Raw genomic sequence first — 14,687 nt, forward strand, 5'->3', positions numbered from 1 at the left:
TTAACCCACAGCCTCAACTGCATTTTGGGAGAGAGTGTTCTTGGTTTGCATTATCCTTTGTGTGAATAAGTGTTTCCTGACATTACCTCTGAGCAGCAGGGCTCTATTCTGCTCCCTACCCACTGTAGAAGAAATAGGACAGGTACACAGGACAATTAGGTCACTATTAAATCTTCAAAACCGAAGAAAATAACAGCTCAAACTTTGCAACCAGCTCTCAGAATTGAATCCTTTCAGCTGCAATATCATTCTAATGCATCTGTGCTGCGTCCCCTCCAGGAGTTTATCCTTCCTAAGGTTAGTGCCCAGAAATGAATCCAGTTACTGCTGATATGGTCTAACCGGAGATAATTACAACTGTAACAAGACATTGACCCCCTTTGTATTCAAGACAAAGGTCAACATTCCATTAGCCTTTTTAATTGTATTTTTGGACCTTACAATAGAATCCTTACAGTGCAGAAGGAGGCCACTCAGCCCATCGAGTCTGCACCGACCCTCTGAAAAAGCACCCTATGTTAGTCACTCCCCCACGCTATCTCCTTAATCCAGTAACCGCACCAAACCTGCACATCTTTGTACACTGGGGCAATTTAGCATGGACAATCATGGGTGGATTGGCCATGCTAAATTGCCCCTTAGTGCCCAAAGGTTGGGTGGAATTACAGGGATAGAGTGGGGGATTGGGCCTGGGTAGCGTGGTCTTTTGACTGTTCAGTGCAGATTGGATGAGCTGAATGGTCTCCTTCTGCACTGTAGGGATTCTATCACAACTCTGCCTCCCATCTCCTTTGCAGTTCACTAACTAAACAGATCTCCAAGTTTAAGTGCTTTCATTTTTGTTAACTACCTCTTTTGTGGAATCTTGTCAAATAGCTTCTGGAACTTCATATAAACAACATCTGCAGACACTCCCTTACCTACTCCACTATCTGTCTCAGTTAAAGATTGGTCCGAAAGGCTTCAGCAAGAGGGAATACTAGCATAACAGGAAGAGGAAGAGCTCTTGTAAGGTCATCTTATTGCACAGCTTCAGATAGCATAACTATTTGGTTTTTTAAAAATTACCTGCAATTTTGTAATTATTTCGTTCTTTGTCACATTGACAAGGTCCATATCCTCCACAGCAAAAGCCGGGTAGGAAATAATGGACAGAAGTCCGGCATCAATCTCTTTAGATGTTGAAGCTCTTGGTAGCATAGAAAGAAGAATGGACTGGAACAAAAAGAAAACAAGGTGAATCAATTAAAATCCACCAATCATGCTTGGACTGATCATTAAATGACAGTTCTCTAAAAAAAACCGTTCCCATGTCACTCTCTCTCGTTTACCTGGCAATGCTGAACTTCATCAGGAAGAACATGAATAACTGACTTGGGGCCTCCCCGGGCACCAAATAAATCCAGCTCATCGATTGCTTCCAGTGCTGCCTGCAGCAACAAGGAATAAGTAGTTAGAATACTATCCCAATAATTACATTCAATTGAAGTGCTGAATGTTGACAGAGGTATTGCTTGTTGAACAATGGGTCAGATATTTGCTGAAATAGGATTGAGACAATTCAAACACATAGAATAACTTGAGGAGGTAGACGGTTGGTTCCACAGAACCATAGACTCTTTACACTGCAGAAAGTGGCCATTCAGCCCATCGAGTCTGCACCGAAACTCTGAAGGAGGACTCCACCCAAGCCCACTACCCCAGCCCATTCTCGCAACCCCGTAACCTAACCTACACATCTTTAGACACTAAGGGGCAAAGTAGCATGGCCAATCCACCTAACCTGCATGTCTTTCGATTGTGGGAAGAAACTGGAGCATCCAGAGGAAGCCCACACAGACACCGGGAAAATGTGCAAACTCCACACGGACAGCCACCAAGGTCGGAATTGAACCCGGTCCCGGGCGCTGTGGGGCAGCAGTGCCACCGCACTAGGACAAATGATTATTATTAATAAGAAGAATCCCACACTAGTGCCATTCTGGGGAATCTTCAGTGTCAGTTTGATCCGTGCAGCAAAGAAACAGGTTGTCCAGGTTTCCCTGCAGCTGCAGGACCCCTAAACCCTTCAGAGAGACAGGTCACCCCCAATGGGCCTCTTTGCAAAGGAAAATCTGCCAGCCTTTGTAACCCGAGCCACTTCTCTCGATTGGCAGCTGTGCTTACACCCACCTGGAGTCTTGTGTATTTTGTTTCTTTGGGCATACACACCCCTCTTGAACTGGGCCCTTACTGAGCCGGTGATGTGGGAACCTCACATGTCGAGAGTTCCCAAACTGCCACTAAACATCACTGGATAAAAGGATGCTTCCATCCTTTCGAGCCTAACCAGGAAATATTGGTAACAGCATCATCCCAGCCATATACCAATGGGCTCTGGCCAGGTCCAGTTGGAACACTGGCAGGAATCTGTCTAAACCTTGTAGCCCAGCCTGAATGAAGCGTCATAAATTACAACATGGTTGTAAGTTCACTTGTTACCAGGGCCTTCCCACTCTGGAAAGTTCCAGAAATAAGAATATATTATTATCCTGGACCAGGCCCCAAAAGTTATGAGGATATTGCACAGAAACCCCAATATATTATTTTAAGACTATGAGGAATGCATATTTTGTTCCAAGAAAGATTGCACAAAGAAATAGGGATATGGTATATTAATACAAACTTCATTATGGACACAGGATTAAAATAACTTCAACATCTTGAAGAAATAGCTTACAATTCCAAGTTAAACAATGCTTCACAATGAAATGAAACACTCCTAAATGCAATCTGTTTATCTCCACTCAAACAAAACCCATCTCAGGTCAAAATCCACTTTTTAATACTGTTTGCAGCACAGGGTTACTAAATCTACACTTGAATAGAGTTCCCTTTAAAAGTCTGATTGGAGGGCAGCACAGCGGCGCAGTGGTTAGCACTGCAGTCTCACGGGGTCGAGATCCCAGGTTCGATCCCGGCTCTGGGCCCCCACAACCCAAATATGTGCAGGGTAGGTGGATTGATCATGCAAAATTGCCCATTAGTTGGAAAAAATGAATTGGGTGCTCGAAATTTAAAAAAAAAGACTGATTGGAGAGAAAGAGAGAAATCCTTCAGGAACCAGCTTGCAGATTCTGGTCTGTGTCAAACAACTGTTTAATTTCCCAGGATTTGGCAAAAAGCTGCTTGTCTATTTACCTAGATACTATAGAATATAGGAGCAGGAGGAGTCCTGTTAGAATTTTATAAGTCTCTATAAGATCCCCCCTCATTCTTCTGAATTCCAGCGAGAACAATCCCAACCTAGTCAATCTCTCCTCATATGACAGTCCCGCCATCCCTGGAATCAGTCTGGTAAACCTTCGCTGCACTCCCTCGAGAGCAAGAACATCCTATCTCAGAGAAGGAGACCAAAACTGAAATCAAAAATAAAAATCATTTATTGTCACAAGTATGCTTCAAATGAAGTTACTGTGAAAAGCCCCTAGTCGCCACATTCCGGCGCCTGTTCGGGGAGACTGGTACGGGAATTGAACCGTGCTGCTGGCCTGTCTTGGTCTGCTTTAAAAGACAGCTCTTTAGCCCTGTGCTAAACCAGCCCCGAACTGTACACAATAGTCCAAGTGTGGCCTCACCAAGGCCCTGTACAATTGCAGCAACACATCCCTGCTTCTATACTCGAAACTTCTTGCAATGAAGGCCAACATACCATTAGCCTTCTTGACCGCCTGCTGCACCTTCATGCTTACCTTCAGTGAATGGTGCACAAGGACACCCAGGTCCCGCTGCACAATCTCCTCTCCCAATTTACAACCATTCAGGTAGTAATCTGCATTCTAGTTTTTGCTTCCGAAATGAATAACCTCACACTTATCCAAATTATACTGCATCTGCCATTGGTTTGCCCACTCGCCCAACCTGTCCAGATCTTGCTGTCGGATCCCTGCATCCTCGTCACAATTCACCCTCCCACCTAATTTGGTATCATCTGCAAACTTTGAGATGTTACATTTTGTTCCCTCATCCAAATCATTAATATATATTGTGAATAGCTGGGGTCCCAGCACCGATCCCGGTGGTACCCCGCTAGTTACTGCCTGCCAATTTGAAAAGGACCCATTTATCCCTAATCTTTGTTTCCTCTCTGCCAACCAGTTTTCTATCCACCTCAATACATTTCCCCCAATCCCATGCGCTTTAATTTTGCACAATAATCTCTTACGCGGGACTTTGTCAAACGCTTTCTGAAAGTCCAAATATACCACATCGACTGGCGCCCCCTTGTCGACTGTGCAGGTTACATCCCCAATCTAAATTGAACTCCAAAACTGAAATTCAACACCTGACTCCTTCAATCTCTGGCTCCTCCCCTTAACTACATTACTTTACTGAAGCTAAATGCAATGTCTCTAATTATCTACTCCCAGGGAACCTTCTTTATAAAACAAAATTCCATTTGCCCAATTCAGTTAAACAATATTCATGGTTGGAATGAACGATAATTTCATTTTTACGATGCTTTAATTGCACCTCTGAAGCCAAAATGCCTGGCTGTCTCTCAAACCAGGATTTTTAAAGATATTACTACAGCAGGCACACACTAACCCAGGCATTTAACCCTTACTGCACCAAATAACATATAATACAATACAACTGACATTCCTACATTCATCACACGTATGGGGCGGGATTCTCCGACCCCACGCAGGGTCGGAGAATTGGCGGGAAGCGGCGTGATTTCCGCTCCCGCAGGTCTCCTAATTCTCCCGCCGGTAAAAAACCGGCGTTGTGCAAATCCCGCCGGCAGCCTGTGAAAACAGCTGGCGCCGGCGGGATTTCATTTTTTAAAAACTCACCTTTAAATCTCCGGCCCGGATGGGCCGAAGTCCCGCCGCTGGGAGGCCTTCTCCCGCCGCCGAGGTGTACACCACCTCAGAAACGGCGGACTCAGCGGCGCGAGCGGGCCCCCGGGGTCCTGGGGGGGGCGGGGGGCAATCGGACCCGGGGGGTTGCCCCCACGGAGGCCTGGCCCGCGATCGGGGCCCCCCGCTCACTCCGCGGGGCAGTGCCGTGGGGGCACTCTTTCTCCTTCCGCGCCGCCACGGCCTCCGCCATGGCGGACGCGGAGGAGAACCCCGCATCGCGCATGCGCCGGCAGTGACGTCAGCGGCCAGCTGCCGCTGACGTCACTGCCGGCGCATGCGCCGGCCGCCGAAAGCCTTTCGGCCAGCCCCGCTTCCGACTGCGCCGGGTGTTTGCGCCAGTCTACCGGTGCAAACTGCTCCGGCGCGGGGCTGGCCCCCAAAGGTGGGGAGAATTCCCCACCTTTGGAGGAGGCGCGACCCCTGAGTGGTTGGCGCCACTCCCCTACGCCGGCACCCTCCGTCACGCCGGGTAGGGGAGAATGCCGCCCAGGGTGTCCAAATAAGGATAGGTGGGGTTACTGGGATAGGGTGGGGGTGTGGGCATAATTAGAGTGCTCTTTCCAAGGACCAGTGCAGACTCGATGAGCTGAATGGCCTCCTTTTGCACGGCAAATTCTATGATTCTATGACATAACTTTGTTTGATAACAGTAACTACTGTGCAATATGTCCAATATAATTTTATAGAAGTGAATCCATTAGTAACCACAGTGAAAGCTGTTGATACACCAAGTCTGCGTTGTTGCACATGTAAATCATTACACTGACAATGGCACAGCTTTAAGAGTTGATGGGATGACAAGGGAATGGTCAATGGAATAAACAGCCTCATTAAACTGCTCGTGATGTCTGAGAGACCGAGTCAGACTGAAGTCCACAATATTCATTTGTCTCTACTCAGCAGAATTTCCTTTTTCATTCATTTTTTGGGGAATGGGATTCGTTGGCAAGGCTGGAATTTTGTTGCCCATTGGAAAAAGAATGGTATTCACTCTCAGGAAGTCGGTCATATTCTGGGAAGGAGGAAAAGTGAAAGTGAAGAGGGAATGGAGATTCAGCCCAGAATTCTCCACCGTTTGCTAGCGGTGGGATTCTCTGAACCAGTGGTCAGTGCACCCCTGCCCGGGTGGGTTTCCCGGCAGTGGAGAGTGGCTTCAAAGGGAATTACCATTGACAGCAGCGGGCGCACAGAATCCTGCCACCTGTAAACGGCGCAGCCAAATTCTCCATCCTTGCTAGCAGCGGCAGAGAGGTGGACTTGCAATGGTAAATCCGGCCACAGACTCAATAATAATTAGGGCAAATAAAACCAATGTGGACAGATAAATTGTCTGATTGTTGGAATTAATCAATATTAATAAATAAAGGAGGCTTTTCTTGAGCAATGTGTATCCAGGCAGTAGAGGTTGATTTCACAGCAGTTATCTCTAACTGGCAATGAGAGAATTTTTGTTTCACTTATTTAGCTATGGAAGGTAATGCATTTTCGAAGGTCTAATGCAGGTAGGGAATATACAGTGAATGGTAGAGCCCTCAAGAGTATTGACAGTCAGAGAGATCTAGGTGTACAGGTACACAGGTCACTGAAAGGGACAACGCAGGTGGAGAAGGTAGTCAAGAAGGTATACAGCATAAGAACATAAGAACTAGGAGCAGGAGTAGGCCATCTGGCCCCTCGAGCCTGCTCTGCCATTCAATGAGATCATGGCTGATCTTTTGTGGACTCAGCTGCAGTTTCCGGCCCGAACACCATAACCCTTAATCCCTTTATTCTTCAAAAAACTATCTATCTTTACCTTAAAAACATTTAATGAAGGAGCCTCAACTGCTTCACTGGGCAAGGAATTCCATAGATTCACGACCCTTTGGGTGAAGAAGTTCCTCCTAAACTCAGTCCCAAATCTACTTCCCCTTATTTTGAGGCTATGCCTCTTAGTTCTGCTTTCACCCGCCAGTGGAAACAACCTCCTTTCATCTATCCTATCTATTCCCTTCATAATTTTAAATGTTTCTATAAGATTCCCCCCTCATCCTTCTAAATTCCAACGAGTACAGTCCCAGTCTACTCAACCTTTCCTCATAATCCAACCCCTTCAGCTCTGGGATTAACCTAGTGAATCTCCTCTGCACACCCTCCAGTGCCAGTACGTCCTTTCTCAAGTAAGGAGACCAAAACTGAACACAATACTCCAGGTGTGGCCTCACTAACACCTTATACAATTGCAACATAACCTTCCTAGTCTTAAACTCCATCCCTCTAGCAATGAAGGACAAAATTCCATTTGCCTTCTTAATCACCTGTTGCACCTGTAAACCAACTTTCTGTGACTCATGCACTAGCACACCCAGGTCTCCCTGCACAGCAGCATGCTTTAATATTTTATCGTTTAAATAATAATCCCGTTTGCTGTTATTCCTACCAAAATGGATAACCTCACATTTGTCAACATTGTATTCCATCTGCCAGACCCTAGCCCATTCACTTAACCTATCCAAATCCCTCTGCAGACTTCCAGTATCCTCTGCACTTTTCGCTTTACCACTCATCTTAGTGTCATCTGCAAACTTGGACACATTGCCCTTGGTCCCCAACTCCAAATCATCTATGTAAATTGTGAACAATTGTGGGCCCAACACGGATCCCTGAGGGACACCACTAGCTACTGATTGCCAACCAGAGAAACACCCATTAATCCCCACTCTTTGCTTTCTATTAATTAACCAATCCTCTATCCATGCTACTACTTTACCCTTAATGCCATGCAACTTTATCTTATGCAGCAACCTTTTGTGTGGCACCTTGTCAAAGGCTTTCTGGAAATCCAGATATATCACATCCATTGGCTCCCCGTTATCTACTGCTCTGGTAATGGCCTCAAAAAATTCCACTAAATTTGTTAGGCACGACCTGCCTTTTATGAACCCATGCTGTGTCTGCCCAATGGGACAATTTGATGCTTGCCTTCATTGGCTGGGGCATTGAGTGTAAGAATTGGCAAGTCATGTTGCAGCTGTATAGAACCGTAGTTAGGTCACACTTGGGAGTTTTGTGTTCAATTCTGGTCGCCACACTGCCAGAAGGATGTGGAGGCTTTAGAGAGGGTGCAGAAGAGATTTACCAGGATGTTGCCTGGTATGGGGGGCATTAGCTATGTGGAGCGGTTGAATAAACTCGGTTTGTTCTCACTGGAACGACGGACGTTGAGGGGCGACCTGATAGAGGTCTACAAAATTATGAGGGCACAGACAGAGTGGATAGTCAGAGGCTTTTTCCCAGTGTAGAGGGGTCAATTACTAGGGGGTATAGGTTTAAGGTGTGAGGGGCAAGGTTTAGAGGAGATGTACGAGGCAAGTTTTTTTACACAGAGGGTAGTGGGTGCCTGGAACTTTCTGCCGGAGGAGGTGGTGAAAGCAGGGATGATAGTGACATTTAAGGGGCATCTTGACAAATACATGAATAGGATGGGAATAGAGGGATAGAGACCCAGGAAGTGTAGAAGACTCTAGTTTCGACGGGTAGCATGGTCGGCACAGGCTTGGAGGGCTGAAGGGCCTGTTCCTGTGATGTACTTTTCTTTGTTCTTTGTAGCAAAATTCTCTGGTGGAATGTTGCAGCCCTAATGCGATAGGGACCCGGGGCCATAAAATTCAACGAGTCAATCAATACTTAATTGACTTTGGAGGGAATGGAAAATGCTGCTGGCGCAGAATTCCTTTGCATGTTTGAATGAGTTTATTTTATATTTGGTGCTGTGCAATGTGTTTTATCTGATAGCTACTTCTATCATTTCTCCAAAAATGGGATTCGAACACTTTTTGTTTTTGACCAGCACAGATGCGATGGTCAGAAATGAAAGAAATCACAGAAAGAGGCCACTCAGTCCATCGAGTCTACACCAGCCCTTGAAAGAACACCCTACTTCAGCCCAGTAACCCTACCTAACCTTTGGACACTAAGGGAAAATTTAGCATAGCCAATCCACCTGACCTGCACATCCTTGGACTATCTTACGCAGAAAGCAGAGCACTCGGAGGATACCCACGTAGACACAGGGAGAAAGTGCAAACTCCACACAGATAGTCACCCGAGGCCAGATTTGAACCCAGGACGCTGGAGCTGTGAGGCAGCAGTGCTAACCACTGTGCCACCATGCCACCTTTTCTGTGCTGTAATAAAACAGTGCTTACGGAATCCGTTTAACAATGTAGCTCACTTATACCTGTCAGGAGTTGTATGTATTGCAACATTGCCACTTACAGCACAGAAGGAGACCATTCGACTCTTCATATCTGTGCTGGCTCAATGAAAGAAATTAAAGTGAAATAGAATGAAAATCGCTTATTGTCATGAGTAGGCTTCAATTAAGTTACTGTGAAAAGCCCTTAGTCGCCATATTCCGGCACCTGTTCGGGGAGGCTAGTACGGGAATTGAACCGTGCTGCTGGCCTGCCTTGGTCTGCTTTTTAAAGCCAGCGATTTAGCCCAGTGTGCTAAACCAGAACAGTGTTGCTTAGTCCCAAAGCAATCACCTTTCATCCGCAACCCTATGAATGTTTCATTCTTCAGTCACACTCCCTTTGAAAACTATGAATGGAATTAACTTCCACTTTTTCTTTTCAGGTGAAAAGATGGAAGCTAAAGAAATTCGGCATGTCTGCATCGACTCTCACAAACTTCTGCAGATGTGCCATTGAGAGCATCCTATCCAGCTGCATCAGAGTCTGGTATGGCAACTGCTCGTCCCAAGATCACAAGAAACTGTAGAGTGTGATGAACTCAGCCCAACCCATCACACAAGCTTGCCACCCCCACATTGATTCTGTCTACACCTCCCGCTGCCTCAGGAAGATAGACAGCATTATCAGAGACCCTTCCCACCCAGGCATTGCCCTCTTCCAGACCCTTCCATCAGGCTGAAGGTACAGAAGTCTGAAGACTCGCACATCCAGACATGGGAACTGCTTCTTCCCCACAGCTGCAAGACTCCTCAATGACTCCCCCTCGGACTGATCTGTTCCTTGTAAGAACACTATTCATGACGCCCTATGCTGCTCTTGCTCATGTATTTGCTTTGTTTGGTCCCTTGTTCTGCACTGTAACAAATCACTATTTGTTGATAACCATTTGTCTATGTTCTCTGTCGATTATTATTTTGTCTACTATATACGTACTGTGTATGTTCCCTCGGCCACAGAAAAATACTTTTCACTGCACTTCGGTATAAGTGACAATAAATCAAATCAAATTAAACTGACTAGATCCTGACAACCCTCTAAAGCAAAATTTTCTCCACATGTAATTTCTTTTAACTGATTTTGACTCCATACGACCTCTGGTTATCGGCCCACTCACTTCTAGTGGGAATAACTTTTCTCTAGCTACTCTATCTAAACCTCTCAAATGTAGAAAACAATGTTTCCTGTGAACCACACAACCATGCAGCAATTGAATAGTCCCTCAGCAAGCTTTGCAGAAATCAGCTCCTTTTAGTTACCGGTGTGCGAGGCCACCCAAATCGAAATTTAAAAGGGCTAAACAATAGAAACGAGCCATTAGCAGGGACTTATGCTCTGCAGACAAAAGAGACATGTCCAGGCACTGCGCCATTTTTGAATTAAACAAAAACCTGGTGACAATAGTTCGATGGTGCATTCTCCATGGCAACGCCACAACCAATCAGAGCTAACTTGCCAATCAATCAGCACCTTTTTCTCATGTATTGTAAATTGCTGCTCCCTTTAAAATTTAATCATGTCTCATTTGTTTCTCATCCCCAGTCTCCTACCTTCTCCCCATAACCTCTGATCCCCTTATTAATGAGGAACCTATCTATATCTGTCTCAAAGACACTCAGCGATTTGACCTCTACATGAGTTCCACAGATTCACCACCCTCTGGCTGAAGAGATTCCTCCTCATCCCAGTTGTAAAATCCCTTTAGTCTGAGATTGTGCCCACAGGTTCTCGTCTCTCCTACTAGCGGAAGCATCCTCTCCACGTCCACTCTATCCAGGCCTCTCAGTATTCTGTATGTTTCAATGAGTTCCCCTTATCCTTCTAAACTCCAACAAGTACAGACCCAGAGTCCTGAACCGCTCCTCAAACGACAAGCCCTTCATTCTGTTGATCATTCTTGTGAACGTCCTCGGGACCCGCTCCAAGGCCAGCACATCCTTCCTTAGTTACGGGGCCCAAAGGTTCTAAGGCCTCAATTAGATTATCCTCGTTTCCAAGCAGATGCCAACTCTACTCTTGAAGTCACTATCGGCAAAATGTATCGGGGGCAGGATGGCAACAGAAGTCCATGCCAGCCGGCCATGCAAAATGACATACCCATGGTTCTTGCCCCTCTATTCTGGCAAACCCCTCCCCCTGCCTCAGACTGTTTGAATGGGTGCTTTAGATCTAATAAATCAACATTTCTATTTAAGACAAAGGATCTTTGACAAAGAGTCATCGGACTCGAAACATTAGCTCTTTTCTCTCCCTACAGATGCTGCCAGACCTGCTGAAATTTTCCAGCATTTTCTCTTTGGTTTCTATTTCAGAAATTCTCAGTATATGAACAATTGTATCGTTGCAAATTCTCAAAAGTTTATCAATACAGAATTCTTAACGGATGAAAATGATTGATGACGTCTCTCTCTCATAATGGTAGTCTACCATTTGGGAGTTGGTCAACTTGGACTAACAAGCCTGTTAATACTCCAGGGAATGGTCAGCGAGGAACTTAGGAACGTAGGATTTAAAAGCCGGAGTGGGCCATTCGGCCCCTCGAGACTGCTCCGCCATTCAATGAGATCATGCCTGACCTGATTGTGGCATCAGCCCTACTTTTCTGCCTGTTCCCCATTAACCTGTGACTCCCTCATCTATTAATAATCTACTAAACTCAGCCTTGAATAAATTCAATGACCCAACCTCCACTACTCTCTGGGTAAGAGAATTCCACGGACTAATGACTCTCAGAGAAAGAATTTCTCCTCATCTTCATCTTAAAATGGGAAATTATTTTTCTTAAACTCTGTCACCTGGTTCTAGTCTCTCCCACAAGAGGAAACATCCTCTCGCTTCCCACTCTGTCAAATTCCCTCAATATCCGATATGTTTCAAGAAGATCACCTCTCATTCTCCTAAACACCAATGGATACAAGCCCAACCTGTTCAATCTTTTATCATAAGATAAACCCCTCATCCCAGAAATGAGATGGCACGGTGGCACAGCGGTTAGCACAGCGGCAGCACCAGGATCAGAGTTCAATTCCGGCCTTGGTGACTGTCCACGTGGTGTTGGCACCTTCGCTCCGTGTCTACATAAATTTCCTCCAGGTGCTCCGGTTTCCTCCCACAGTCTAAAGATGTGCAGGTTAGGTGGATTGGCCAGGATAAATTGCCCCTTTGTGTCCAAAGTGGTGCAGGTTAGGTGGGGCTATGGGGATAGGGCAGGGGAATGAGCCTGGGTGTCACAGAGAGCCAAAGAGGCTGGGTCATTAAGTATGTTCAACAGATAGACAGATTTTTAATCAGTCAGGGAATGAAGGGTTATAGGGATAAGGGCGGGCAAGTGGAGTTGAAGATTATCAGATCAGATGACTCATGAACGGTGCAGCAGGCTCGATGGGCCGAATGGCCTATTTCTGCTCCTACATCTTATGTGTCTCACTAAGGGTTTGTACAGCTGCCGTTAAACGTCCTGACTGAGGCTGGCTCTTCACACAAGCCTACGCACAAAGTCGGATGTGAAGCTAGGAAATCTTGGCTCTGGCTGAGAAATCACTGGTAGCCAGTCTGACAACAGCTTTCATCCCGGTTATCCCATAGCTCACTCCTGGCTTCCTTACTGTGGAGCTGTCCAAATAGGAAAATACAAATGTGTGTCACAGGGTCGCATGACATATTCTTTAAATAGATCTCAGGAGAACAGGTGGTGAAACAAGATGCATTATAACTTGAGTCATTGTAGTATTTCTGGACGTGACCGCACAATAAATAAGAGGTCTTCACGATAGGTTTAAGAAGGTTCTCATATTCCTCCTCACATGAGAAACATATTCTTAGCAGCTGATGCAGTACAGGAAAATGATCGGCAAATATTCCATCATATCTTTGTGCAATAGCATGCCCATATGTGGCCCCATGTTTTGAGAACAGGAATCTACAAATACATCGAAGCAGGTTAGGTCTGGTGGAGACATACCGTAAATTGTGGCATATAAATCGTCCTGGAGTACAAGATTCCTTTTTTGTATGTACCTGCCGTACATGCAGCTACTACATGCCAGTAAAACCTAGACATGAATGCTACCAGAAAACCTTGTCCAAATTGGTCTTGTATAACCTGAAATGGAACTCCGGTACTACTGATCTTGACTGGGATTCGAAAAAATTTTGAACTGGCTTTTCCTTTTCACAAATGCATGTTTTACTTATCTTACAACTGGATCAAGTAGGCGTTAGGGCTGTGTTGCGAAGGGGCACAGGAATTTAAGACATGGCCATGGTGCCTTGAATGCTAGCAACATTTCAAAATGATGACTAACCGCCCCTATACTGTTATACTCGGCATATTAGTTGACCCCGTTTTGGGAGGAATTTTTGAGGTTACATAGTTCGTCTGGAGCAGCACAATCTACGCTAAATAATTTCTCAATGAAAACAGACAACGTTTCCGGGGGAGCTGGAGTAACACCTGTTTTTTGTTATGACATGATAACACCAATGTGAACCCAATGACACTGGTTTGAGGGCAATTATTGGTAAAAATCATTGACAGTTCCTCGGACCACCACAAGAGCCCAATATTAAATAATTTTAGACTGTCTAACATGATGGTAAGAAGTCTTACAACACCAGGTTAAAGGCCAACACGTTTGTTTAAAATTACTAGCTTTCGGAGCACTGCTCCTTCCTCAGGTGAATGAAGAATAGATTCCAGAAACATATATATCGACAAAGTCAAAGATGCAAGATGATACTTTGAATGCAAGCATTTGCAGGTAATTAAGTCTTTACAGCTCCAGAGAGAGGGGTAACACACTAGGTCGTCTTATCGTATCAAGCAATGGGACCTGTGTGAGAACCTCTCTGGCTACATCGAGGGCATCTTGAAACCCATCGTACAAGGTACACCCAGCTTCTGTCGCGACACGATGGACTTCCTACAGAAACTCAGCACCCATGGACCAGTTGAACCAGGAACATTCCTCGTCACAATGGACATCTCGCCACTCTATACCAGCATCCCCCATGATGACGGTATTGCTGCAACAGCCTCAGTACTCAACACCGACAACTGCCAATCTCCAGACGCAATTCTGCAACTCATCTGCTTTGTTCTGGATCACAACGTCTTCACCTTCGACAACAAGCTCTTCATCCAGACACACGGAACAGCCATGAGGACCAAATTTTCACCTCAATATGCCAACATCTTCATGCATAAGTTTGAACAAGACCTCCTCACCGCAGAGGACCTTCAACCGACGTTATACACCAGATACATAGAACATCATAGAACTCATAGAATTTACAGTGCAGAAGGAGGCCATTCAGCCCATCGGGTCTGCACCGGCTCTTGGAAAGAGCACCCTACCCAAGGTCAACACCTCCACCCTATCCCCATAACCCAGTAACCTCACCCAACATTAAGGGCAATTTTGGACTCTAAGGGCAATTTAGCATGGCCAATCTACCTAACCTGCACATCTTTGGACTGTGGGAGGAAACCGGAGCACCCGGAGGAAACCCACGCACACACGGGGAGGATGTGCAGACTCCGCAC

At 45.7% G+C, this 14,687-nt stretch overlaps 1 protein-coding gene across 1 annotated transcript in view; it reads right to left on the bottom strand.

Moving 5' to 3' along the window:
• Positions 1-14,687, bottom strand: part of LOC119969123 (phosphorylase b kinase regulatory subunit alpha, liver isoform-like) — a 168,338-nt gene that overhangs the window by 122,604 nt on the left and 31,047 nt on the right. Inside the window, 2 exon segments of the mRNA XM_038802340.1 lie at positions 1,069-1,215; positions 1,332-1,430. Of these exon segments, the coding sequence (XP_038658268.1) occupies positions 1,069-1,215; positions 1,332-1,430 (246 nt within the window).

The sequence above is a fragment of the Scyliorhinus canicula genome, chromosome 7 (assembly GCF_902713615.1).
Source record: "Scyliorhinus canicula chromosome 7, sScyCan1.1, whole genome shotgun sequence".
NCBI lineage: Eukaryota > Metazoa > Chordata > Chondrichthyes > Carcharhiniformes > Scyliorhinidae > Scyliorhinus > Scyliorhinus canicula.